Genomic DNA, 25524 nt, shown 5'->3' on the forward strand with positions numbered 1-25524 from the left:
GGGGGCTTGTTAAAAGAGAAACCTGTGGGCCCAGGCCCCAGACTTTCTGATTCAGGAGTACAGGGAGGGGTCCAACAATTTTGTCCCAATTTTTATAAGTTCCCAGGCAACACTGATGCTGCTAGTCTGGGGACTACACTTTGAGAACCACTGAAAAAGTCAATTGGACACAGGCACCTAGAGCTCTGGTTCCCAGGGGAGGCTCTAGGCTGTCCTGGTATATCACATACTTAAACCTGGGAATGGTTGGGCTCTCTCAGGGACTGGGAATAGAGAAGGGCAGGGGTCCACAGACAGGGCCCTGAGGTTGCTAATGTTTAGAGGTCAGGAAGAGAAGGATGACTGAGAAGGGACAGCCAGACAGGTAGGAGGAAAATCAGGAGGATATGGTGACCAGGAAGGTGTGGCAGGCAGAATGGTCCCCCAAAGATACCCATGCCCTAATTCCTGGAATCTGTGAATACGCTACCTTACACGGCAAAAGGGACTTTGAAGATGTAATTACAGTCATGGAGCTGAATTATCTGGGTGGGTCCAATCTAATCACATGACCTTTTAACAGTAGAGAACTTCCCCTGTCTGGACTCAGAGGGAGATGCAGCAGAAGAGGAGGAAAGCCTATAAGAATATTAATCAGATAATATTCCCTCCAAGCCTGAGAAGGAATTGGCATGCTGTTGCTGACTCTGAGATGTAGGGGCCCACGTGCAAGGACCACAGAGTAGCCTCTAAAAGCTAAGGGTCACTGCTGGCTGACAGCAAGGACCTGGGGACCTCAGGCCGAGACCTGCATCTGCCAACAAACTGAATGGGCTTTCAAGTGGATTCTTCCCCAGAGCCTCCAGCGAGGCTGATGCCTTGATCTTAGCCCAGTGAGACTGGTGTCAGACTTCTAACGCACAGAACCGTGAGACAATAAATAGGTGTTGCTTTAAACAGCTAGTTTTGTGGTCCTCTATTGCAAGAGGGAAAGAAAACTAAATACAGAAGCCAAGAGAAGAAAAGCATTTAAAGGTCAGTCAGGTCAGCTTCATCAAATGCTGACAAGAGTCCAGTAACCTGCGGACAAAGAGGCGTCTGACGGATTTGGCAACGACAGAAGAATGGTGGCGTGGAACAGGGGAAAGTGGTATTGAAGTGAGTTGAAAAGAAAATGGAGGGTAAGGAGGTGTTGACAGAATAGCCGAGAAAGCCTTTGCAGCAACCCTTTTGAGAAGTTTTTCCCGCAGAGAGTAGGAATGAGACCACCTGTTGCAGCGGGGGACATTTGGGACAAAGGGAGGCGTGTTAGTTTTAAGGCAGGGTATCTGGGGGCACATATAAGCGGAAGGAAATGATCTGTAGTCGAGGCAAGGCAGGTGCAGGAGAAAGAGAATAGCCAAAGGCGTCCAGTCCTCGGTTTGGCAAGAGTGGAAGGACGCAGGGGACAGGCTGGAGGGGATGGAATCCAGGGCTATTCTTCCTTTGCTCCACAAGAGCGCAGGTGCTGCAGATTTTGCAGCTCCGGTGCTGTGAAGGTGAGGGCCATCACCTTGTTTTCTCGGGAACTGGGCAGTTTCACTTTAAAGTCCTGTCTGCGTCTACGTTTCCCCTGAATGCGATGGAGAAGGACGGAGGGTAGAAATAACCCACGGCTGTGAGGCCTGACCCCTCCAGCAGCCCACCGTCTCTGGGGCCTTGTCCCCACCAGCGTGTTCTGCCGGCCACGTGCCCACAGCTTGGCCATCATGTGCCCCACTGCTGCTCCTCACCACCTGCGTGTCCCATTCCTTGCGCCTTCGCCACGTGCCACCACACGCCCCTGCCACGGGCCCCCGTCATGATCTTCGCGTCCTCACCGGATGCCTGATCTTGCTCTGCACACCCCCATAATGTGCCCAGTTACGCTCCACGTGCCCCGTCATGCTCCGTGGGTCCTCACTACGTTTCCCATCATGCCCTGCGAGCCCTCAACTCGCGCGGGATCAAGCTCCTTGCGCCCCACCACGTGCCCTGTCACGTGCCCTGCCGGCCATCCCCTGGCGCGTGGTCCAGCCCCCAGCACCCACTCCCCAGCACCCAGCCCCGGCGTGGGCCCGCAGGCGGTTGGCTGCGGTTGGAGTGGAGCAATGAGCGCCTCCTCGCGGTCCCTGAACGGATTGCTGCCGTGGGGTGCGGACGGCAGGGTAAAAAGGGGAGGCCGAGTCTCCGCTGGGAGAAGACAGCGGAATCGAGAGGAAGGCCGCGCGGAGATGGGGGGCAGCACCCGGAGCCCGGGAGTCCTGCAAAGGGACGACGCCTCCAGCCAGGTGAGGGCCCGGGCGCTGGGGAGTCAGGAGCCGGGGCCGCCGGAGTCGGGTGTCAGCTGAGGACTCTGAGATCTTCTGTTTCATTCCCCACAAGTCTCGGTACCAGCGGTTAAGTCAAAGGATGCTGGACCTTTCCGGGGACCGGGGCGTGCTGAAGGATGTCATCCGAGAGGGTTCTGGAGAGTTGGTGACACCAGACGCTTCGGTGCTCGGTATGTCGTGCGGCCCTGGGTGCCGTCTGCCCTTGAGAGGCTGGCGATGCCCTAGTGCTGGCAGTTCCTCGGGTTTTAAGGGATAAGCGAGGGAACTCACTACCGCTTAGTGTGAGACCACTGTGAACAAGGGGCTCTAGGAGGCCCCGCAGCCCAGCTCTTCAACCTCAGGGCCAGAGGGCCGGCATCCAGACGTTGAGCGAAGGTTTCTCCTATCGCTCAGGGTGTGGCGCAGTTTAAGGGTATCTGGTGCTCACATTGCTTTTGTGTGACAAAGAGATGAGATGTGGAGGTGTGAGTGCCTTTGGTCCGTTTTCCTCCCACTGTCTCTTTTTTCTGTCCTAGTGAAATATTCTGGGTATCTGGAGCACATGGACAAGCCTTTTGATTCCAATTGCTTTAGGAAAACCCCTCGGCTCATGAAACTTGGAGAGGGTAAGTTCAGAAAAGGAGCTGGAAAAGATGCCGCAGCTTGGGGAGCTGATGCAGGGCAGCGCCCTAGGACTGGAAAGCTGTCCAGAGAACTGAGTCTTCAAGTTGGTTTTTCTGAGGCAGGGTTTTGCTAAACGTTGTCTTCCACATTCCCCCGAGACTGAGGTATTTGGGAGATGGCCTGCCTGGCAAGGAAGGTAACCTTTGCATCCTGACTTAAACATGGGGTGCTGCATTCTTCTTTGTTAATTTACTAAGTACAAATCTATTGAATGACTCTTTTACAAGGCAGAGTGAACAGAGAAGATGTACTCAGATGATTAGAAAGGCTGGGGCCAGTATGGTGGAGATTGACACACTCCAGACAACTAACCTCATGGAGCTCCTGGGAGGCATAAGCAGTGTTTTATGGGAGTGCTTAATGAAGGCACAGTTAATTCCAGCTGGGAAGACTTCATGGTAGAGGGGGCATTTGAAATGAGCCCTGAAGTTTGAAGAAGGGTTCACTCAAGGTAGAAGCTGGGCCTTGGGGGAGGAGGACAACATTGCAGGAAGAAGGAACTGCGTGAACAGAGACGTAGAGGCCAGAATGCTGCAGAGCCTGGAGGAGTTAGAGTCTGGGGGTGGGGGGGAAACAAGGCTGAGAAGTGAGTTGGGACCACAGTGCAGAAGGCTTGGGATACTTGTGGAGAGATGTGGACGTGAAGGGGGAGGAAATGGATAGCACTGGGACAGGATACTGGGCAAGCTTCCGCCATGTATTTTTCGTCCCTTCTTCCAGATATCACACTTTGGGGCATGGAGCTGGGCCTTCTGAGCATGCGGAGAGGAGAGGTGGCCAGGTTTCTGTTCAAACCGACCTACGCTTACGGAATGCTGGGCTGTCCTCCCCTGATCCCCCCAAACGCTACCGTCTTGTTTGAGATCGAGCTGCTTGACTTCCTGGATTCTGCTGAGTCAGACAAGTTTTGTGTCCTCTCAGCCGTAAGTTCTGGAGCACAGATGTCAGCACTTGACAGAGAGTTGGGATGGGTTTGTGTTTTGGGTAATTATCCTGCCCTGCTGAAGATCCTCAGCCCCAGATTCCGCCCCAGCCTCCCGCCTGGCGGTGGGGAGCGGGGGAGTGTCCCGCCACTTGTTAGTATGCGTCTGTCTTAGTTCTGCTGGCTCTTGTGTGTGGGTACATGTGCTAGGCCAAGGGTTTGTTATGGACCACCAGGCTGAACTGACCTTTCAGTCACTGTTTGCCAATTCTCCCTGAAAGACAAGAAACATTTGTTTCTCAACACTGTTTGGTTCCCAGCAAGTCGAGCACTGATAGCTCATAACTAAGGTGATCATATAATTTATTGTCCAACCCAGGACCCTTGAGAGTGAGAGGTACTATTAACCAGATGGGATACCAGGACATTGGGTGTAAACCGGGACAATCCCAGGCAAACTGGGACAGATGGCCTCTGTCTTCATAACTTAAAAATTGCCTCTCCTTTGTAGCCTTTCACTTAACTCATCCCGTAGAGACAAGGCTTTTGATCGTCAGCAGTCACATGCACTCCTTGTTACGGTGTCTCACCCTGGCTATACATGTGGCCTTAGATGTCCACCCCAGGTTCACATCTGTATATGACATCTCCCCAGCTAAACTGTCACCACCTCAAGTGAGAGTTATTACCTTTTTCTCATCTTTCCACAAAGCAGAGGTTCTTGCAGATAACCTGGGTCCTAACTCTCATGTACTGATTTAGAATCTTTGGGGACGGGGCTAGGACATCTATTTAAAAAGAGGCTCTACAGGTGATTCTCACGTGTACCAAGGGTAGAGCCTCATTGCCAGAAAGACCAGAAGGGCCCTGGGCGGACCAAGACCTGTTAAATGCTTGCTGGATGAGTGGTTGTCCTGATACGTGACTTCTGTGCTTGACAAATTCCATCAGTTTCTAATTCTATGAGAAACTGCTTCTTTAGGGAGCATCTCTGGGTAGGACTAAACTAGTAGACTTCATTTTGGCTCTAGTCTGTAGAACAGGAGCAGTAATGGCACTGACCTGCCGTGGCTTCTGTTGGGATTCACAGAGGTGACTTCTGCAGAGCCACCTAGCCCCGTGCTCGGCACACACGTGGCAGTGAACAGAGGTTCCTAACCTAAAGGAGCAGAACTGACAGCTGTAACGACACTGGCATTGTGGCGTTCAGATTCCTTGCTGGTGTCCTTGTCTTTGATCCTCAGGAGCAACAGGATCAGTTTCCACTTCAGAAGGTCCTAAAAGTGGCAGCTACTGAACGGGAGTTTGGCAACTACCTTTTCCGCCAAAATCGTTTCTATGATGCCAAAGTGAGATATAAACGGGTAAGACTGCTTTAAGGTACAGGTTTAGACCCTGGAAACTTCCTTCTTTAAAAGGTACAGACTTTTGTCTCTGTCCCTACTCCTCACGTACAGCCGTTAAGAAACATCTTGCTTAAAACTCCGCATGCAGAGGGCTGGAGGCTAGGCGAGGGGACACAGGGTGTGGGGAGCCGGTGATGTCTGGTTATGGGTCTGGATGTGACTGCGTGGGTGTGTTCAGACTGTGAAAATCCACTGAGCTGGATGCTTACTTTTGTACTTAACTGTGTGTGTTTCTCAATAAAAAAAGTTTTTAAAATTCTCTTTCTAGTTCAGGGTTCTCTACCTACTGACTTCTCCACCCCATTTGCCATCTTCATTTCACGTTTCTCTGACAGTGGAGATTCATCTAATTGTGACTCCATTCTCACCAAGCTTCTGATTGTGATTTGGCTTCCTGTGGAGGTTTTGCTGACAGGAATTCACTGTTGGCCTTGCGATGCATTCAGCAAATACTATAAACACTTTCTGTGTGCCAAACTTTGCACCCTAAGTGCTAGAGGCAAACAGGATAGAGTTTAGGGGCATTCTGATTTTTGTCTCACTTGCATAGTGACACTAAACATTCAGGATTTGCATTCAGTTGTAAACCACAGAATCCTGAAAAACAGTTTTTCAAATAAACTAGAGACGTAATATTTCTCACATAAGAAGGGAGGCAGTCAGGGCTTCCTTGGTGGCGCAGTGGTTAAGAATCTGCCTGCCAATGCAGGGGACCTGGGTTCAAGCCCTGGCCTGGGAAGATCCCACATGCTGCGGAGCAACAAAGCCCATGTGCCACAACTACTGAGCCTGCGCTCTAGAGCCCGTGCGCCACAAGTACTGAGCCCGTGTTTTGCAACTACTGAATCCCGCACACCATAGAGCGCGTGCTCCACAACCAGAGAAGCCACCACAATGAGAAGCCCGCACACCGCAACGAAGAGTAGCCCCCGCTCGCCGCAACTAGAGAAAGCCCATGTACGGCAACAAAGACCCAACGCAGCCAAAAATAAATAAATAAATAAAATTTAAAGAAAGAAAGGAGGCAGTCAAAGCCTGGCATAGCAGTTCCACAAAGCCATCAGGGATTCAGGTTCCATAGGTCTCTCTGCTCAGCTGCCCTTAAGCGTGTTTTTGTTGTTTTTTTTTTCCCCCAAGATGGTAGTTCAACCTGCAGCATCATGTGCTCATCTGGGCAGGAAGAAGGGAAGGGAGAAGAGTCTGGTGTGTTTATTTATATTAAGAGCTTTCCAGAATTCCTCCTACCCCAGCTTCTCTTTATATCTCATTGGCCAGACCCGTGGTTAATGTCCATTTGCCCTTAGCTGTGTATGTATTAGAAGCTGGGAAGTGTGGTTTAATTAGTACATTACTGCTTTGAATGAAATGGAGGCTCTGTTAGAAGAGGAGGGAAATACCAATAGACGTTGTCTTTCTCTGACTTATTTCACTTAGCATAATACCTTCTAGGTCCATCCGTGTTGTCGCAGATGGCAAGATTTCGTTCTATTTTACGGCTGAATAATATTCCATTGTGTATATATACCACATTTTCTTTATCCATTCATCTATTTTGGGGCACTTACGTTGCTTCCATATCTTGGCTACTGTAAATAATGCTGCAATGAACGTAAGGTGCATATATCTTTTTTTTATGAATTGGGAGATGGGGATTGACATATATACACTTTTTAAATTTATTTTATTTATTTATTTTTGGCTGCATAGGGTCTGCGTTGCTGCACGCGGGCTTTCTCTAGTTGCAGCGAGTAGGGGCTAGTCTTCGATACGGTGCGCAGGCTTCTTATTGCAGTGGCTTCTCGTTGCGGAGCGTGGGTTCTAGGCACACAGGCTTCAGTAGTTGTGGCTTGTGGGCTTTAGAGCACAGGCTCAGTAGTTGTGGCACACGGGCTTAGTTGCTCCGTGGCGTGTGGGATCTTCCCAGACGAGGGCTCGAACCAGTGTCCCCTGCATTGGCAGGCACACTCTTAACCACTGCACCACCAGGGGAAGTCCCTATAGTAATTTTTCTTAAACACCAGTCAGCCTTCAGTCATTTTCTTCATTCACTTTCTTGATAGTGGCTTTTGAAGCACAAGAGCTTTTAATTTTGATGAAGTCCAGTTTATTTATTCTTTAGATATTTGTGCTTTCAGTGTCATTATTAATCTAAGACCACAAAGATTTACACCAGTGTTTTCTTCTAAGAGTCTTACAGTTGAGCTCTTAGATTTAAGTCTGTGGTCCATTTTGAGTGAATTGTTGTATGCTGTCTGAGGTAGGAATCCAGCTTCATTCTTTTGCATGTTGACATCCGTTTATCATAGCACCATTTGTTGAAAAGACTGCTCTTTCTCCATTGAATGGTGTGGCACCCTGTTGAAAATCAGTTGACTCTAGATGTATATAGGTTTGTTTCTGGATTCTCAATCTGCATTGTTGGTTCTCTTCCACTGATCTATATGTCTGTCCTTATGGGTATCACACTGGCTTGGTAATTAATAAGTTTTGAAATTAGAGAGTATGAGTCTTACAACTTCGTTCTTTCTTTTTTTTAATGTTTTTGGCTATTCAGGATCTCTTGAATTTCCATATGAATTTTCAGATCCGCTTGTCCATTTTTGCAAATTTTGGTAGTGGTTGCATTGAAAATGTAGAACAATTTGGGCACTCTTGCCATTTTAACAGTATTAAGTCTTCTGATCTGTGAACATGAGATGTCTTTCCATTTATTTAGATCTTCTTTAATTTCTTTCAACAATGTTTTATAGTTTTCAGTCTACAAGTGTTACACTTTAAATTTATTGCCACTTATTTCATTCTTTTTGATGCTGTTATAAATGGAGTTGTTTTCTTAATTTCGTTTTTGGATTATTTATTGCAAGAGTAAAGAAATACAACTAACTCTCATATATTGATCTTGTGTCCTGCAACTTTGCTGAACTCACTTTTTAGCACTAATTGTGTGTATGTGTGTGTGTGTTCTTAGGGTTTGCTATATATAAGACCACCTTCTCTTGACCTCCTGTCTTCCTTCTCCACAGGCCTTGTTGCTTCTCCACCGGCGATCAGCACCCGCTGAAGAGCAGCTCCTGGTGGAGACTGCCAAGCTGCTTGTTCTCCTTAACCTGTCCTTTACGTACCTGAAGCTGGAGCGACCCACCATGGCCCTGCGCTATGGAGAGCAGGCTCTAGTCATTGACCAAAAGAACACCAAGGCCCTCTTCCGATGTGGACAGGTGAGTTGGAGGGCAGGGACTTGGGAATGAATGCCCGAAGAAAGGCAGCAGTGGTGTTCAGCTTGGGCACTGCAGAAGTGCTGTCTTTCCTAAAGTGTGCTTTTAAAATTTTGTCCTTTTGACAGGCCTGCCTCCTCATGACTGAGTATCAGAAGGCCCGGGATTTTCTAGTCCGAGCCCAGAAGGAACAGCCCTTCAATCACGACATCAATAACGAGCTGAAGAAACTGGCCAGGTGAGACCTGTGTTTGCAGGAGTGCAAACAGAGGAAGGAACGTGTGGTGTGGCTGCCACTCTGGCCTGCCCGCTCGGGTGTAGGCCTGTTTGATGTTGCCAGGCTTGTGCTGGGAGGCAGCGCCCCCTAGAGCTGGCTTTGTGAAGTGCTCGGCACTCTGACCCACAGCTCCCAGGCCGTGGAGGGGCAGAAGGGAGGACGGCTGTAGGACAGACCTCCAAACCACACATGCCTGGACCATCGCCTGCCTCCCTGTCCTGCCCCAGAAGTAAGCACCTTAAAGAGGCGGCCAGTGTGACTTGCAGAAAGGGCAGTGTTCTTCAGATATTCTTCCCTACTCGCCACCAACTGAGGACTGCTGTTCTCAACTGACTGCAGATCCTGGTTTGATGTGAAATGGCTCTTTCAGGTCTAGTCATACCCTAGGGTGACGCTCTTTTTACTCAGGTGATGTGGATACCAACCTTGAAGTAATCTAACTTTTCTGATTGCAGAAGCTACATGTTCATTGTAGAAAACTTTGAAAATTTCAACATAGTTAATCACCGATAATTCCATCACTTCATATTATAACCACTGGGTTTGTTTGTTTGTTTGTTTGATGCTCTTTGGTTCCTCTGTATTGGTGAGATTTTTCTACTCCTGTTAACATTTTTAAATGTTTAATCCAGATTGCTAGTTAAAGCTTTCTTGCCATTAAAAATGGTCTGAGGTGTGTGTACCTCTTATTTGGATCCGATTGTTTGCATTTCAGGCCTTTAACACTTTCTAGCAATTTCCTTTCTGGTATTTATAAATATCCTGTCAAGTTAGGTGTAGAAATTTTGGAGTCTGACCGTTCTTTAGCAGGAAAATCTCAAGGTAAGTTTGAGGTCTCTGAGTGTGAGGTGTTGCTCGGCAGGACTCTGCTGGGCAGCCTCACTGACAGCGGTTCCCGGCCTTCGAGGCTGCCATCTTTGCAGACGGTGCGCTTTTTGTCCAAGGACTTCCTGAACAGCCCTCGGGAGCCTCCCCTACCCCCCCACCCCCCACCCCCCAGCATTGCTTCCACTCACTCCTGATTCGATTTAAGGCCTGTTGAAGTTTTGGTGTTTCTGGACCTGAGTGGAGAATTCCAGCCACCAGGTGTCACCTCCCACAGAGACAGCCCTTCTCTAACTACTGTGTATTTCTCCCGACAGCTACTACAGCGATTACCTGGGTAAAGAGAAAGAAATGTGTCACCGAATGTTTGCTCCTGGTGAACATGGCTCTACAGTAGGAGAAAACTAAAGGTAAGGAAAGGGCTGATGCATGAAAAGCTTCAGGATTTTGTCTAGTACAGGTCTTCCCTGTAACGGTGGGGTTATGTCCCAATAAACCCATTGTAAGGTAAAAATATCATAAGTCAACAATGCATTTAATACATCTAACCTCCCAGAACACCCTAACTTAGCCTCACTGGTCTTAACCGTGCTCAGAACGCTGACGTTAGCCTACAGGTGGGCCAAAGCAGCCCAAAGAAAGCCTGGTTTTATTATATAATAGAGTGTCGACTGTCTCATGCAGTTTATTGAACACTGTACTGAAAGTTGAACCAGAGTGGTTGTCTGGGTTCAGAACGGCTGTCAGCGTGTCGGTTGTTTACCCTCGTGATTGCGGGGCCGATCAGGAGCTCTGGCTTGCTGCCCGGCATCAAGGGAGCCACTGGGACCGCATGCTGCTAGGCCGGGAAAAGATCAAAATCCAGAATTTCAAGTACCATTTCTGCTGAACGTGTATCGCTTTTGTACCATCATAAGGTGGAGAAGTCGTGAGTCAGATCATCGTAAGCCGGGGGCCGTCTGTGTGAGGAGGTGGGCTCTTCTCCTCGGCCCCCAGTGACTAATGCTGCCTACAGTGAGGAGAGAAACCCTCCTTCCTGGAGCTGATGGGCCGCTGTGGTGCAGGGGGAGGGCACGTGCTGTGGGCCTTCTCAAAGAAGATCACAGAAGTGAGGGAGGTCCCTCCAGGGCTGGAGGTTAGATTCATAGCTTTGGGAAGCCTTAAGCCTAAAATTGAAAACGGAAATGTTCATGGTATATGTTCACCTCCCTCACAGGAGCGTGGAACGTGAAGCTGTGAGTATAGTTATTAATGCAATGGTTTATCTGGGTGTTGAAGATAATGCTTTTCTTAATCTGGTTTCTCCCCAAAACCTGAAAGCCTCCAACCTCACCTTCCATCTAACACATTGTTAAAGACGATCCACATGTCGAGGGTGGGAACGGTTGGTGACTGCTAAGTTCCAAGTATTCCGAGAACTAGAGACGGAAGGTTTTCAGAGCAGCAGGGGGTGGGCACGCCCCGTCCTGCTGCACCCGGGGTTTAGCTGCTCGGGGTTGCGGTTTCCCCAGAACTACATGACATAACCCTCTTGTCTGGTTTACTGTTACTTCAGAAAACTAATGGAAACAAAATCACCTGCCTTAAACACCTGCTTAGCTGGGTAGATAGCTCTGCTCTCTTGAGAGAAGTTAAACAAGGGACAACAAGAAAACAGCTGCTGGACGGGCTCGTGATGATAAATCTCTCCTTTGTTGCCTCCTCCATCTCCCTACAAAGGAGGCTTGAGAGAAGAAGGCAGTGAAAAGGCCCATTCATCTCAGGGCTTTCGCAAGTGATCTGTACACTCTTGTCTCTGCCCTGTCAGAAACAGCCAGTCGGTATCAGACGTAACGTCGCCGTCACCACTGACCGTGACCCTGTGACCTTGGCCTTCAGGTCTTGCGGGGACATTGGCGTATTAGCAGGTCTCCTGAGCTGAGACGTGAGCCCGAGGACTTTTCTCGTTTGGCGACTGTCAGTGTCCGCCAGAAGTGGGCGCCCAGTGGCTTTCTGCCAGACGTTTTGAGCTGTGAGCTGGCATGTTCTGCCACTTAATGAAGATCTGATTCTTCCCAGGTCTGTCCTAGAAACAGACTTTGGAAAACCCAGCAGGGAAACAAGTGTCCTCTCTGTTGTCCTCACTTCCCAGCTTTCTGCATCTGGCAGACGCTTTGGAGCCGCTGATTCTTAGATGGTTTCGGCGGTATCCCTAAGTCTCGAGTTTGTCTTATCACCAGCAATGACCACGATCGTCAGACTCCCACCGCCATTGAGGTTGTAACACGTTTTGGCCTTTGCGTCGTTGGTCTTGCTGCTCCCTTTTTTTCTGTTGTACTTGTGCCTACTTAGTCACTTAAAATGTCTAGGTTTTTAGATTATGTCGCCAACTAGTTTTAACTAACTAGGATCATTTAAAATGTGTACTTGTCTTCTAAGATGTTAGATGCTACTGACTCGTCTCCATCTTGTCTTCAAAGATGTTAGATACTTCTGGTAGAACAAGAGTTCCCTCGATTATATTCTCTAAGCCTCTGGTGATAGACGCAGTTTTCTAAGATCAGTAGACCTCTATGTCCTTCTTACCTTTGTATTTTGCAGCATCTGGAACCATGCCTAGCATGTGATTGACACTCAGTAAATGTTAGTTGGATCAAATATGAAGTAGCTGAAATGCTAGCCCAGCCTCTTTGAAACCATACCTTCCAGGCTGACTCTTGTATTGGCTGTCAGGACTCATGTTATTGCCAGTAACAGAAACCCATTTTTAACTAGTGTCCACTAAAAAAGAGGTTTACTGAGGGGATCCTGGGGTAGCTCGCAGAATCCAAGGAGATGGTGAACAGTCAGTAGTCGGGCAGGTAGAGACTGTGGGCCCCAGGGAATCAGTCTCATCTTTGCTTCATTCTCTCCTGCCCTAAGGAATGCCCAGGCACCCATTTACACAGCATTTCTATTGGAGAGGGGTATTCCTTACCCACACCTCCCTCCTCTTCCTGAACCAACTATAACTCCAGTTTGAAAAATCTTGAAGCAGGGCTCTGGCCTGGTTTGGAGGGTGTGGAGTCCCAGTTATCATATCATTTCATCCAAAAGGATTTCCCTGTGTATCTCTAAAAGATAAGGACCACTCTTGCACACTTTCTTTTATTCTCTCAACTGCTTATTTTTCTGTTCCTTTGCTTTGACTTTTTTCTTTTCCGTGTTGTAGACTTTCCACAAATGGTTGGTGTTTCTCGGTTGCTTATTCACATATAAGAATGAAACAGTAAGGAAAGTTGACCAGGAGCTCTGTCACCTGGGCAGGGCTTTTCGACTCATCCTTCTTAAGGCTGAACAGATGGGAGCTGACTGAAATGCTTTAAGATCCTTAAATACCACAGGGAGGGGCTTTGCATTGGGCACCAACTCCTATACTAGCTTCCCAGATTTTCCTTGGGTGGATTTCCCCCCGCTAAAATAGGGGGTACAAGTTCTGTATTATTTTAATTTGTATATTCTCAATTTCTAGCGAAGTTGAGCATCTTCTTGCATACTTATTGGCCCCGTATATTCTTTATGCAAATTTCCTATTGATATCCTTTGATCACTCTTAGGTCTTTTCTTCATTGTTGTGTAAGAACCCTTTTTCATGCGAAGGATGTTCACTAAATGTCACATATTTTCTTCTAGTTGTTCTGAGTACTTATATATTTACATGTATCGCTGTTTTCTGTGTGGTCTCTGGAAGTCACATTATGCTTACACTTGACCTGTGGGAGTAGCGGAGGTCTGTAATGAGTGGGCAGGAGAGCTCAGGGGTAATGGGTTTCCTAACAGTTCTTTCTGGAGTCTGAGCATCATTCCACGTCCACAGTGCTCCGTAATGTCCATAAGCCCATTTAATCTTCCCAACATTTTTCTGAGGGAGAAATTATCTCCGTTTTACAGATTGGGGAAGGAATAAAGCTCAGAGAATTAGACCCTTTCCCTGTTTGCGTGTGTGTAAACGACTGTGACCATTTTCATTTGATTTGAAATGTAACCCCCAGGTGATACCTGAGGCTTTGAATATATTCAGCTTCTTTCTTCAGCTGGAGCATTTTCACTGGTTGCTCAGGGATTTTTTATTCCTTTCTTAGGTGTTTAGGAATTTCCTCCCTCTTCTCTGCTTTTCCATACTTAAGAGAAGCTGAAGCCTTTGGGCTATCGAATTAAGAGGATTGAGCCGTGTTGCTTGGCCAGCCTCAGGGAAAGAGTATCCTAACGGACTTCATAAAAAGTGTTTTCTGGGAAGTCAAAGCAGCCCCCAGGAGGCTCAGGTAGAAATAAAGGCCGAGCTGTGGAGAGTCCATTCCTGTAGTTGATGAGATTCTGGGATTCGTTTAGTCCTGGTTCAGAATGTTGGCCAGAGTGAGCCCCGGAGCAGCAAGCCCCACAGAGCTCCGTGCCGAGGCTCGAGGGGTCCTCTGGGGTCAGGGGTTCCCTTGTTCCAAAATAGCCTTCCTGTGTCCGGCCCGCACCAGTCAGTTGCCCGGAAACCCTAGGAGCAGAGCATCATCCCTCACGGTATGTGACCAGATCCAGACGGAGAATCTGTTTGATCCCATTCTTCCCAAAGGGATTAAGGAGAAACTCTCAAACCTGCTATTGAGGCTATAAAGATATTTCATGCCTCCAGTTAGACTCGTCTGAATCCTGAACAAATAATAACTTGCTTAAGTGTATTTTTATGATTTTATATATTAATTCTGACTGACTTTCCCTGTATCTCCACTTTTTTTTCTCCTCCAAATGGAGATGTATTTTCTCAAGAGTAACAGGGCCAGGCAGGCATCCTCTTGTTCTCAGATGAGGGCCGTGCTGTTTTCCAGGCAAACTGTTAGACACAGTCTCTTGATGTTTAGGAAATCTGTGAAATGCCTTTTCTCCCAGCTCAGGGGTGTCATTGAAGTCACCCCTTTGTTGTGTGACTATAAATAACTCCCTTAGGTTGGCACCTCTTCATTTTACCCCTTGCTGGGAAACGTTTCCGCTCGTAGAGCTTCTTTGGCCCGTTCACCTCTCTGCAGCCTCTCCTGGCAGCTGTTAACAGGCCCCAAACCTGCTGCCTACTGAGATTTACTTCTGTGCTCTTAGCAGGTGAGGTATCAATGAGGGCTAATTACATGTCAGGCGATAACTAGGTTCCTTTCTCTAATCTTCAAGTCAGTGATTACTGAAGTGCCATTACCTTTCCTTATGGGGCTGAAAAACGGGAACTTTGGATTCTCAGTCTCAGTTTGCTTTCTGTGACATCAGCCAAGTCATCTAAACCCTCTGGGCTTCAGTCTTGTCACCTGTAGGATGAAGCGATTAGATCTTTAAGGTCACCCTGTACCTCTTTCTCCTGTCAGATGTTGGCTCAGTTGTTTTTAATTTTTTGGACTCATAATTACCTAATTATGAATAAGCCTTGTCTCCAGGCCTATGTAAGCCAGACCCTGATTTAGGTAAATAAGGGTACAGGCAAATAGTGAAAGAAGTGAGCCTGAGTAATGAGGAATTAACATGTAGTAAGCCTCTTAGTGCCTTGAGACACTTGAGGCAGAGGATGGGGAGTCTTAGTTTGGTTCTCCTGACTGCCCTTTGAGGGCCCGGACAGAGCATCCCAGACCCAGGGTGAAGCCGAGATGAACGGGGATGAGCCTCAGAGTCTCAAGAACCCAGAGAAGGGTTTTCAGATCTGTTAGACAAAGGGAATGAGCACAGATCATCTGTAGCACAGAGGACAAGGGTGTGTCCACAGGGATGTGGTCTGCATCATCCACACCATGGTCACTGGCACAGTCTGAACAGAAAAGGCTGAGAGACAGATGCGGGCCTTGGCTCTTTAATTCTTTTTGGCATCCCGACACATCACAGGGCTTGGTGATGATGATGATGATGATTTTTGGTGAGCTGCATGTGATAGCCATGAGTGTAAGAAAATTCCTCTGCGCTAGTTTCCTACCGCGGCTGTAACAAATGGCCTGGAGAGGCTGCTTGCATCCCTTGGCTAGCGGTCCCTTCCTCCATCTTCAAAGCCGGTAGCATAGCACCTGCAAACTACCATACCCTCCTGCCCTGGTCAGCATCTCTCTCTCTCTCAGTCCCTCCCTCCCCTCTGCTTCTGTAGTCATGTTTTCTTCTCTGACTCTGACCTTCCCGTCTCCCTCAGAATCCTTCTGAATGCATCGGGCCCACCCAAATGATCCAGGATACTCTCCCATCTCAAGATCTTTAATTTAATCACAAACTCCCTTTTGCCACATATGGTGACATAGTCACAGGTTCTGTGAATTAAGAGGTAGACACCTTTGGGGGGCGGCCATTATTCTATCATACCCTCTATGTATCACCACATACTGGGAACCACAGATCTCTTTAAAGATAACTCAGAACCATACATCCTAAGTGTTCTCCACTTAGTCCCTTCTGTCCCAAATAAGATAATCATAACAGCCTTCCTTGGAACATTTCCTCTCTTGCGGTCATCCCACTGGTGGCTGGGGGAATAATGGTATAAGGGGAAAGGACCAGAACCAGGAGACAGTCACAGCCAACCTCTCAGCCAGCAGATGAGGGCCTGAATGTGGATGTGGGGAGCAGGGTGCAGAGAGAGAGACTCTTTTAGGTGGCAGAATCACATGGTTTGGTGTTGGGATGAGGGAAAGAATCAAGAATGATCTCCAGATTTTCAGCTTTGATAGCTGGGTCCCTGGAGGCATTAACAACGGAAGGAGGCTTGGGGCAGGTATTTTTTTTGTGGCTTGAGAAACTTGAGGTACCTGTAGGACGTCCAGGTGAAGGTAGCCGGCAGGAAGTTGACTGAGTGTGGGGGTCAGAGAGGAGGTCTGGCTGGAGAGCACGTGGCAGCCACGAGTATATGCAGGGTGCTAAAGTCCAGGAATGTGAGGAAGTCACCCAGGAGGAGGTGTAGAGAGGGGAAGGCCGTGGGCCAAGGATGGACCCTGGGAGCACCAACATGGAACTGAGAAGAGAGGCTGGGAGCCAGGAGGACGAGTGGGAGGTTAAGCTGGGAGTCTGAACCAGAGAAGAGAGCAGGTGGATGGGAGTTAGAAACATGTTGAATAATGTAAACCTTGTTTTGAAACAAGGGTGGCAGTTGGGTGGCACTTCTGACCCCTCTTTGACCTTGTCTTCTGTTGTCTTCACCATGGCACTGTGGCACCTGATGGCTGTGAACTCTGACAGTTGTCATCAGAGGAAGTGTGCTGTGAGTCCTAGGCCACCCGCAAGTCAGGGCAGAGGCCTGGGGGTGCTCTCTGGTTCAGTTTAAAGCTAAAAAGTGTGGGCTTCAGGGGACCACTCAGAGAGCCTGATGTGTGTTCCCAGCAGGGAGGGGACACACAGTGACTCCGGCCTCACGCCAGTGGTGAGAAGTAGAGAGGCGTAGCCGGCTGGGGGTGGGGAGGGCACCAGGGAGGCTGAGGGGACTGCAGCAGGGAGAGTCAGTGTGGAGCAGACCCTAGGCCAGGGCCAAGGCGGGGACAGGCAGAAGAAGGTGGGCGCAGCAGCGAGGGCTGGCTTTGAAAGGTTGCCAGGCACGGTGGCGGGAGGAGGAAGGGCAGGATGGAGAACCAGACAAGCCAGAGGACACAGCCAGCTGGTGAGGTGGCCAGCACATCACATCACAGACTGTGTGAGTGGGCTCAGGCTCCTTGTAAAATTATTTTCCCCCAGTTGGATGTTTGAGATACCCAGACTAGGTTATTCCGATTAAGTAATGTGTTTTGAGAAAGAGAACTAGTTAAATGGCTTCAGGGAGAGCCTAGGAATCTTCACCTTAATGTGCAGCATTTGTGCATTTTCTGGGATTTGAAGTGGGATCCATAGCTCTCACCAGTTTTTTTGTTTGTTTTGTTTGCTTTTTTTTTGGCTGCGCTGGGTCTTTGTTGCCGTGTGCGGGCTTTCTCTAGTTGCGGCGAGCGGGGGCTACTCTTCGTTGTGGTGCACGGGCTTCTCACTGCAGTGGCTTCTCTTGTTGCGGAGCACGGGCTCTAGAGCGCACGGGTTTCAGCAGTTGTGGCACGTGGGCTCAGTAGTTGTGGCTCGCGGGCTCTAGAGCGCAGGCTCAGTAGTTGCAGCGCACGGGCTTAGTTGCTCTGCGGCATGTGGGATCTTCCCTGACCAGGGATTGAACCCATGTCCCTTGCGTTGGCAGGTGGATTCTTAACTACTGTGCCACCAGGGAAATCCTCTCACCAGTTTTTTCAAAGGGCTGTATGACCCATAAAAGGTGAAGACCGACTATTCTAGAGGTTTCTCACAGATGCTGTTCGTGTCTGCTTGCTCACTCTGGTTCACTGTTGCAAGCCTGGAGGGAAGGGCTCTAGGCCAGGGCTGCGGATGGGCAGGGCTGGTGCGGACACCGTGGGAACTCCGCTTACCCTGCCCTGATCCTTGGCTCTTTGTCCTCGGGTTTCAAACATAAACATCCCAGGCTCTGCAGCCTCCGGCTCCTGGTTCCAGGATTACATCACTTCTCCATCTTCTCTGTTACATTTTCACACTCTTCTTTGATTACTGCCCATTATTTTGTGCCACTGTTGTGGACACCTATCATATCATTGCTTGAGTTTCTGTTTCACAGTGACTGTGCCTTTTCCCCAGGCCTGGGCTGCACTCTCTTCAGAAGCGGCTTGTTTAGTATTAATGTATTCAGCTGGAGTCTGCCCTGCTGGACCTTTGTCTGTGTTCTCTGCCTGAGTCTGACTTCCTTTGTTTTGAGGGTCTCCTGGCTGAGCTCTCCTTGAGCCCTGGGCACACGATGGCTTTTCTCTCCGCCTTCTGCACCTCAGTGTGCAATGAGTATTGGATTTTCAAAATGAAATTTGAACTTTTCTGTTTTGATGCATTTTCATTTATGCTAAAGTGTTTCTTTTTATCGGTTTCAATTTGAAAATTCAGCTGACTGAACCTCATAAAATCCCAGCGTCTGATCTTGGAGGCTCTCCCTACCCACCTGCATTCCCGGGCACATGTTTGTGCTCAGTGAATATTGAATACAGGGTTTATTTCTACAGTCATTTCATGGGGCACAGACTAGATTGGGTTTTCTTTTTCATTGATGATTATTAAACTTTTTATTATGGACATTTTCAAACCTATGCAGGTTTAGAAAGAACACCATGACAGTCTGAGTTATCAGCATTCTGCTGTTCTGTTTCCTCTACCACACCCCACCCCATAACTTTTTGTCATATTTTAATTTAAATTATAAAAATGCTACCTGCTTATAGTTTTAACCCAAAGAGCGGAGAATAAAACCTCCCAGTCCCCAAACCTACTCCCTAGAGGCAACCACTGATGTTTCATATGTGTCCCTCCCTAAAGGTTTTTATGAATATTCAAGATTGTGGGTGTCGGGCTTCCCTGGTGGCACAGTGGTTGAGAGTCTGCCTGCCGATGCAGGGGACACAGGTTCGTGACCTGGTCCGGGAGGATCCCACATGCCGCGGAGCGGCTGGGCCCATGAGCCATGGCCGCTGAGCCTGTGCATCCGGAGCCTGTGCTCCACAGCAGGAGAGGCCACAACAGTGAGAGGCCCGCGTACCGCAAAAAAAAAAAAAAAAAAAGGGTTGTGGGTGTCAATGTAATCTTCCCCACAAATAGAATTATACATCTTGTACCATAATGCAATTTGGATGTTTTCTAGGTTAGCGCACAAAGAACTACCTCATTAAAAAAAAAAGACCCAGTAGCATTCCATCCTAGGAAAGAATCATCATATTCTTAACAGTGATTGATAGATAGATGGATGGATAGGTAGATAGACAGGAGATGACATAGTTATCCCCACACCTGAGTTTTCTATGGTATTTATTTAAATGTCGTGTCACTGGGTGGTAGCATGTATATCTTCAGCTGAACTAGGAATCACTAAATTGACCTCTCAAGTGTTTATACCACTTTACATGCCCTTTGGTAGTGTCTGAGATTCCATTCCATAGCTTTGCCATCATTTGTATTGTTAAATGTCTTAATCTTTGCCCGTTTGGCGCATCCAAAATGGGATCTTGTTATCAGAATTGGCGTGTCCCTGATCAGGCATCTTTTCACATGTTTACAGTCACATGTCCTTTCTATAAATTGCCTGTTTCTCTGTAACCAAACACCTTTCTGAATTTTTCATTTTGATAGTTATTAAAATGTCAGTTGCTTCCCTGGATACTCTAGGCATATGATCATCATATACAAGTAATGGTAACTTTGTTTTCTCCTTCTCACCTTCTCTTATTTTATTCAGAGCCCATCTCACCATGTGGGCTGAGTGCTTCCAGAACAGTGTTAGATGGTGGTGACGGCTCAGCACCGCATCTTTCGTGACCATAGTGGGTGACCTGTTGCTGCTACACTGCTCAGCATGATGCGGACTTTCAGTTGAGATATATTCTTCTTTTTACCATGTTAAGGAAATGTTTTTATACTAAAGGCTTCTGTCAGGAAAGATTGTTATCAAATGCCTTCCTGTCACAAAGATAAGCTTTTTTTACCCTTTGACTTCTTATTATGGTTTATAATATTGAATCTTAGCGGCAGGGATAGAAATACTGTGTTTTTTTTTTTTTTGGCTGCATCAGGTCTTCGTTGCTGTGCACGGGCTTTCTCTAGTTGCGGCGAGCGGGGGCTACTCTTCGTTGTGGTGAGCGGGCTTCTCATTGCGGCGGCTTCTCTTATTGTGAAGCACAGGCTCTTGGCATGTGGACTTCAGTTGTTGCAGCACGCAGGCTCAGTAGTTGCGGCACGCAGACCCTAGAGTGAGTGGGCTTCAGTAGTTGTGGTGCACGGGCTTAGTTGCTCCGCAGCATGTGGGATCTTCCAGGACCAGGGATCGAACCCATGTTCCCTGCACTGGCAGGCGGATTCTTAACCACTGCGCCACCAGGGGAGTCCAGAAATATTGTGCAATTTTAATTGGTTGCTTTGCGAGAGCAGCAGAGTTCCTCTAACACAGAAGAACATGTTCCTTCCCTAAGCAAATGCATACATAGGACATTCTGTAATGAAAGACTTTTAAACTCAGTAGGAGAATTTGAGGCAAAAGGAAACTAAATTTGTTCTTCACAGGTTAACAGGAGTTCTCTGTTTTCCTCAGGCTGCTTGATGCTCAAGAGGGAGGAATCTGGGGGGACCGAGGACTTGGAGAAAAAAGCAAAAGGAGAGCCCAAGAGCTCCAGGAGGAGGGGCAGAGGGAACCTGAGCGAGACCACGTTGATAGCCTGGGGCTCCCAGCTGGGCGGGCAGAGGCAATAGGCTCTTCCCAGATTCGAGTGCTTAGGATATTGGTACTTCTGTTTCTGTTGAAAGGATTTCAGGAAGTGAGGATACCTGTGGGAAGGGCCTCATTATACCTTTTTGATGTTTTAATGTGTTTCGTTGATCACTAGTAAAGTTCAGCATCTCATTTATCTGCATTTCCACTACTTAACTTAGAAGTAATGTCATGTTTCCATCTAATAGTTTTACTTATTATGTTTAAATCTTTATGATATCAGCAGTTTATTTACATCCTTAATTTGAAGTAGGGATCTAACTTTATTTATTTGTTTTTCCATTTTTAAAGCCTTTATTGAATTTGTTACAATATTGCTGCTGTTTTATGTTTTGGCTTTTTGGCCCCGAGGCATGTGGGATCTTAGCTCCCCAACCAGGGATCGAACCCGCACCCCCTGCATTGGAAGGCGAAGTCCTAACCACTGGACTGCTAGGGAAGTCCCTCTAACTTTATTTTTAATCAAATGTCTAAACAGTTGTACCCAAACCTTCTGCTTATTGACTTAAAATACCATTTGTAATACCCTGATCAAAGAGTTTAAACCTATATAGGGTAAATTCATTCTTCACATTAATGCTAGAACGAGTCTGTGTGTTTTTATAACGAAGTTGGCATATAGTAGTGGAATTAGTCAGTGGTCCCATGGGCCTCCCTCTCTCCTTACTGATTCTGTGGCTGGAGCTCTGTCTTGGTTCATCAGTAGGTTCTGGGCCTGAGCACTACAACTACTGTTGGAACTCAAGCTGGACAGCAGTTCCAGGTGATCAGAGGGCATGTCAGGTTGGTTTTGGCCCCAAGGCTGGACATTTCTCAGTGTGATTGCATCACACATCATCACAAGACCCCATTGTTTCTCCATGACTTTGCGTGGGGTTGGACAGGAGAGTGCGTCTGCTGTGTCTGCCCTCCTGCATCCGGTGTGGCCGGGGCCCCATCTAGCTGCTCTGGCTCTGCCCCATCCCCTCCTCTCCTGGATGCTGACAGCACAGCAGATGCCTCCACCTCAGCGGCTGGGGTAGCCTTCCTTCTAGGCGAGCACGTGAGTGGACTGTCAGCTGGAGCCCACGGTGGCCCTCTCCAGTGTGCTGGTCTTACAATAGTTGGACTTGTTGGCAGTGTGGGTTTGCAGAGGAATAAATGGGAAATGAGTGGGGAGTGAGGTGCTGCAAAATGAAGAGTGAAGCTGCCAGCTTTCGAGTGCCTGGACTAGGAAACGGGCACCACGTCACGACCTCACCTTGGCCTGTCGGGCAGGGCAGTGTAAGCACTGGCCCAGGCCAAGGGGCTGCTCTTCCTGCCATGGTTCTTAAGCCCCGCAGTGTCTTCCACGGAGCAGCCAGAATCATCTTTTTTCAAAGTCATTTCTCTGTTCAGAAGCTCCAGTGACTCACCTTTTAATGCCTCTGTGGCCCCTGTGACGGGGCCCCTTCCCGTCTTTCTTCCCTGCGTTCACTCCACCCTGGCCACACTGGCTTCCTGGTGCCTCTCACACACTCCAGTCGTGTTCTTGACTCTGGGCCTTTGCATCGATGTTCCTCCAACCTGGAAAGCCCTTCTGACTGTTCAGAGCTCTGTCTACTTAAATGACCCCCGCTCAGAGATCTCTCCGGTTACTTTATGTTAAACAACAACCTGCATCATTCTGCATCCCAATAGCCTGCCGATTTTTCTTCACAGCAGTTATGTGCTTTGGTTTATTCATCTCTTTATCCCACTAAAGAGAGTCCCAGGAGGTGGCGACTCTGAGGTTTGTCCATCGCATTTCACTGGTGCCATGGTTTTCTGTGATTTGTTATAAAGGCCAGCCAAGAAGGCTTAGGGGCACAGAAAAGCACCCTTCATGGTAGATTTAAATGAGAAGCAAGATGGCCATCTTGAGGCAGCACTGGCCCGCCCTCCTGCCTGCACTGAGCCCGCCCGCTTCTGCCCAGGGGTTGGGTTGGGAGGAATGTCTCAGGGCAGGTCTCTCCCCCGACTCAGAAACTGCTGTTCAGCAAGATGGGAGTGAAGGATGTGTTCTTACTCTGACCCCCACCTCCTGGACACACACAACATGGCCCAGACAGCTGCTCACACCAGGGCACCAGGCTGGGATGGCGCATCAGCCAGCACCCACCCCTGTGTACCAACCAGCATTTTTCGTGGCTCTGGGGCCGGCGTTGGGCTCTGGGGAGGGGGTGGGGGGCGGGCAGCGCCTCAGAGCCAGCACCACAGAGCCATCGATGGGCTGTCATACTAGCTTTCACGGTGTTCCTGCCCTCAGACAGTGTCACACTGGTCTTGTGACAGCCCGGTGAAGTACACACTATCCGGCACATTTTATAGGTAAGGAACAGGAGGTATTACTTGTCCAGGATCACAGAGCCAGAAAGAGTCCATTTGGGTCTCTTGGCTCTGGAAAAAGTATCACACTGTGTCTCTTCCGTCAGCGCCCACGTTACCTGTCTGTGTGGTGAAGCCAGTCGTCCTGTGGAACTGCCTGGCGAGGCCCGTCCAGGCTTCTTGTCTGGTTACATCCCGAAGTGCTTCACGCTGTCTGGTGTGTGTCACGGGTTTTGTGTGTCCCATTGAAAGCAGCTGCTGTACTTCTGGCTCTTCGGGGGTGCTTTTCGTGTCTTTGAATGGTGGAGGAAGTGTTAGTCCTTGTGGAACAGTTGAGAAAGGCTGATGAATGAAAAAGCTCTGCCTGCCTTCAGGAATTAGGCATCTATTCTGGGGCCTCATCCGAACAATGAACTTAAACTGGATGGTCTCAGGGTCCCTTCTAGTCTGGTTTTCTGAGACTGTGTTCTTGATTTGAAGTTTCAAAGCCACCGTATTAATTGGTCACCATTTCCCCGGACCCACCCCCTAGGGGCCTTGCAGCAATGGCGTCTGTCCCTGACTGCAGACCCGGGACTGGCTTTGGTGCCCCTCTGGGAGGTCTGAGTCCCATTGTGTTTCTAACTGCTGTGTTTGATTTCTAGATTCCTCAGCTAACTACAAGCAAGAGAAGAGAGGCTGCCCAGTTCTCCATCGTTATGGGGGGTGGCGAGGGAGCTTTCTGGAAGGAACTCCTCAGAGCAGACTGTGTGGCAGTGACCTGCTTGGAAGAGGGGCTGGGATTCTGCAGCCCGAGGCCACTGCCTCATCTCTGACACTGCTGCTGAGGTGTTTTCACAGGTGCTGTTTTCTGTTTCACGTTTTCATACAGAGGAGGGGAAAGGGTAGCTACTGACAAGTAGAAAAATGCTGTTTTTTAAAGGCAGTTTCTTGTTTTCTCAAATAGAATAAGTCCTTGGTTTTTCTCCAGTCCCAACCCCCTTCCCGCTGCTCATGTCTCTGGGTAAATACAAATAGAGATGGCTTTGTGTATTTTTGTAGGGCTCTCAGTTTTGAGGAGAGAGAATTATGTTACAGATGTTTTTGTTGTAAGCAAATAAAAGACTTCCTTGTCCTTGCAAAATCCAGTGTAAATTGTGTGAATTCAATTAAACTTATAAAGTCAGTAGGTAGGGTAGAGGGACAGCCATTCGTTGAGACCAGTTGGATCAGTGAGTGGAGTTGGGTTTGTTTTGCTGGAGCCAGAGCAGTTCTTTTTGATTGACCTAAGGGTGAAACGCTTGTGCATTTGGGTTTGGGGTTCCCTTGAAATCTGCTCCCTTCTCTGGGAAGCTGTTTCAAGACAGTTAATTGGAAACCTGGGAGCCAGCCAGTCCTCCTGCACTTTTGTGCACCTCGGGTCTTGCAAAACGTGTGTGTTTGAGGTGTTATAAAGCCAGCCTCCCCGTGGTGTCTTGGACAGTGTGGTGCTGGGTGATGACAGCTGCCACCTGAGGGGCAGCCCGGGGCCCTCACAGCATCGCTGCAGCTCGTTCTTGCCACAATCCTGGGAGGTGAGCAGTGGCCCTGCACTTACCAGGGAAGGAACAAGCTGGCCTAGAGAGAGTAAGACACTGCCCCAGGGCCTCCAGGCTCTCCCCGTTAGAGCTGGGATGTAAATCGCTGCCTCTCCTGCCTCACAGCCGGCAGCGCTTGGCTTGGAAAGGCCTCTGGCTCCCAGAGGGCTTGGTCGTCCCCACCCAGCCGCGGTGCTCAACCCTCTGCGAGCCTTGCTGTCCCCTCCTGGACCCTCACCGACAACTTCCCATCTCACTTAAGAGCCGTGGCTGCGGCCTAGGGTGGAAGGTCTCGGCCCGGGTCACCCAGTTAGGGCCGAGCTGGAGCGCTTCTAGCGTGGGGGGGGGGGCCTTTCTGCGAGGTGGTCAGGGACCTCTCCCCACTCGCCCCCCAGGCCGGTTGCTGTCTTCTAAAGAGGGTTTGGGCTCTTTTCCCTCAAGACAAGGCCTGAGGCCCTGGCTGACTTTTGCTGAGCAAACCGGGCAATAGGTGGCGACAAAACCTGCTCTATGCTTCCAGGCCAGCCCGCCTGGGCGGCAGCAGCAAGTGCCCTGGGCTGGGGGCTGGAAGGGCCCTGGCTGGGGTGGAGACCTTTTGGGACGGCTCTAGGCCTCTCTCTCGACCCAGCTGCTTCACATGGTCGCTCCATAAGACTGGTCTGGCTGGGCATTGGGGCCCAACTCCTGGGCCCCTGTCCTCCAAGAGGAAAAGGCAGCAAGTGTGGTCAGT

General features: G+C 48.9%; 1 protein-coding gene across 3 annotated transcripts; it reads left to right on the top strand.

The window, feature by feature from the left end:
* Window positions 1–2086: 2086 nt before the first annotated feature.
* FKBP6 (FKBP prolyl isomerase family member 6 (inactive)) lies at window positions 2087–24361 on the top strand. Of its 3 annotated transcripts, none has more exons than XM_027125483.1 (9): window positions 2087–2165; window positions 2383–2500; window positions 2846–2935; window positions 3714–3916; window positions 5160–5279; window positions 8345–8539; window positions 8665–8774; window positions 9956–10048; window positions 23883–24361. In XM_027125483.1, exons 1-8 carry the CDS (start codon window positions 2109–2111, stop codon window positions 10044–10046), a joined length of 984 nt encoding a protein of 327 aa, XP_026981284.1. In that variant the 5' UTR covers window positions 2087–2108; the 3' UTR covers window positions 10047–10048; window positions 23883–24361. The 3 variants fall into 3 exon arrangements, with proteins under 3 accessions (XP_026981284.1, XP_026981283.1, XP_026981285.1); XM_027125482.1 differs by having other exon boundaries at window positions 2087–2288; window positions 23883–24357; XM_027125484.1 differs by lacking the exons at window positions 2087–2165; window positions 2846–2935; window positions 23883–24361 and adding an exon at window positions 2232–2288 and having other exon boundaries at window positions 9956–10388.
* The last annotated feature ends 1163 nt before the right edge of the window (window positions 24362–25524 follow it).

The sequence above is a fragment of the Aethalodelphis obliquidens genome, unplaced genomic scaffold (assembly GCF_003676395.1).
Source record: "Aethalodelphis obliquidens isolate GAN/ISIS:26980383/991018 unplaced genomic scaffold, ASM367639v1 scaffold30, whole genome shotgun sequence".
NCBI lineage: Eukaryota > Metazoa > Chordata > Mammalia > Artiodactyla > Delphinidae > Aethalodelphis > Aethalodelphis obliquidens.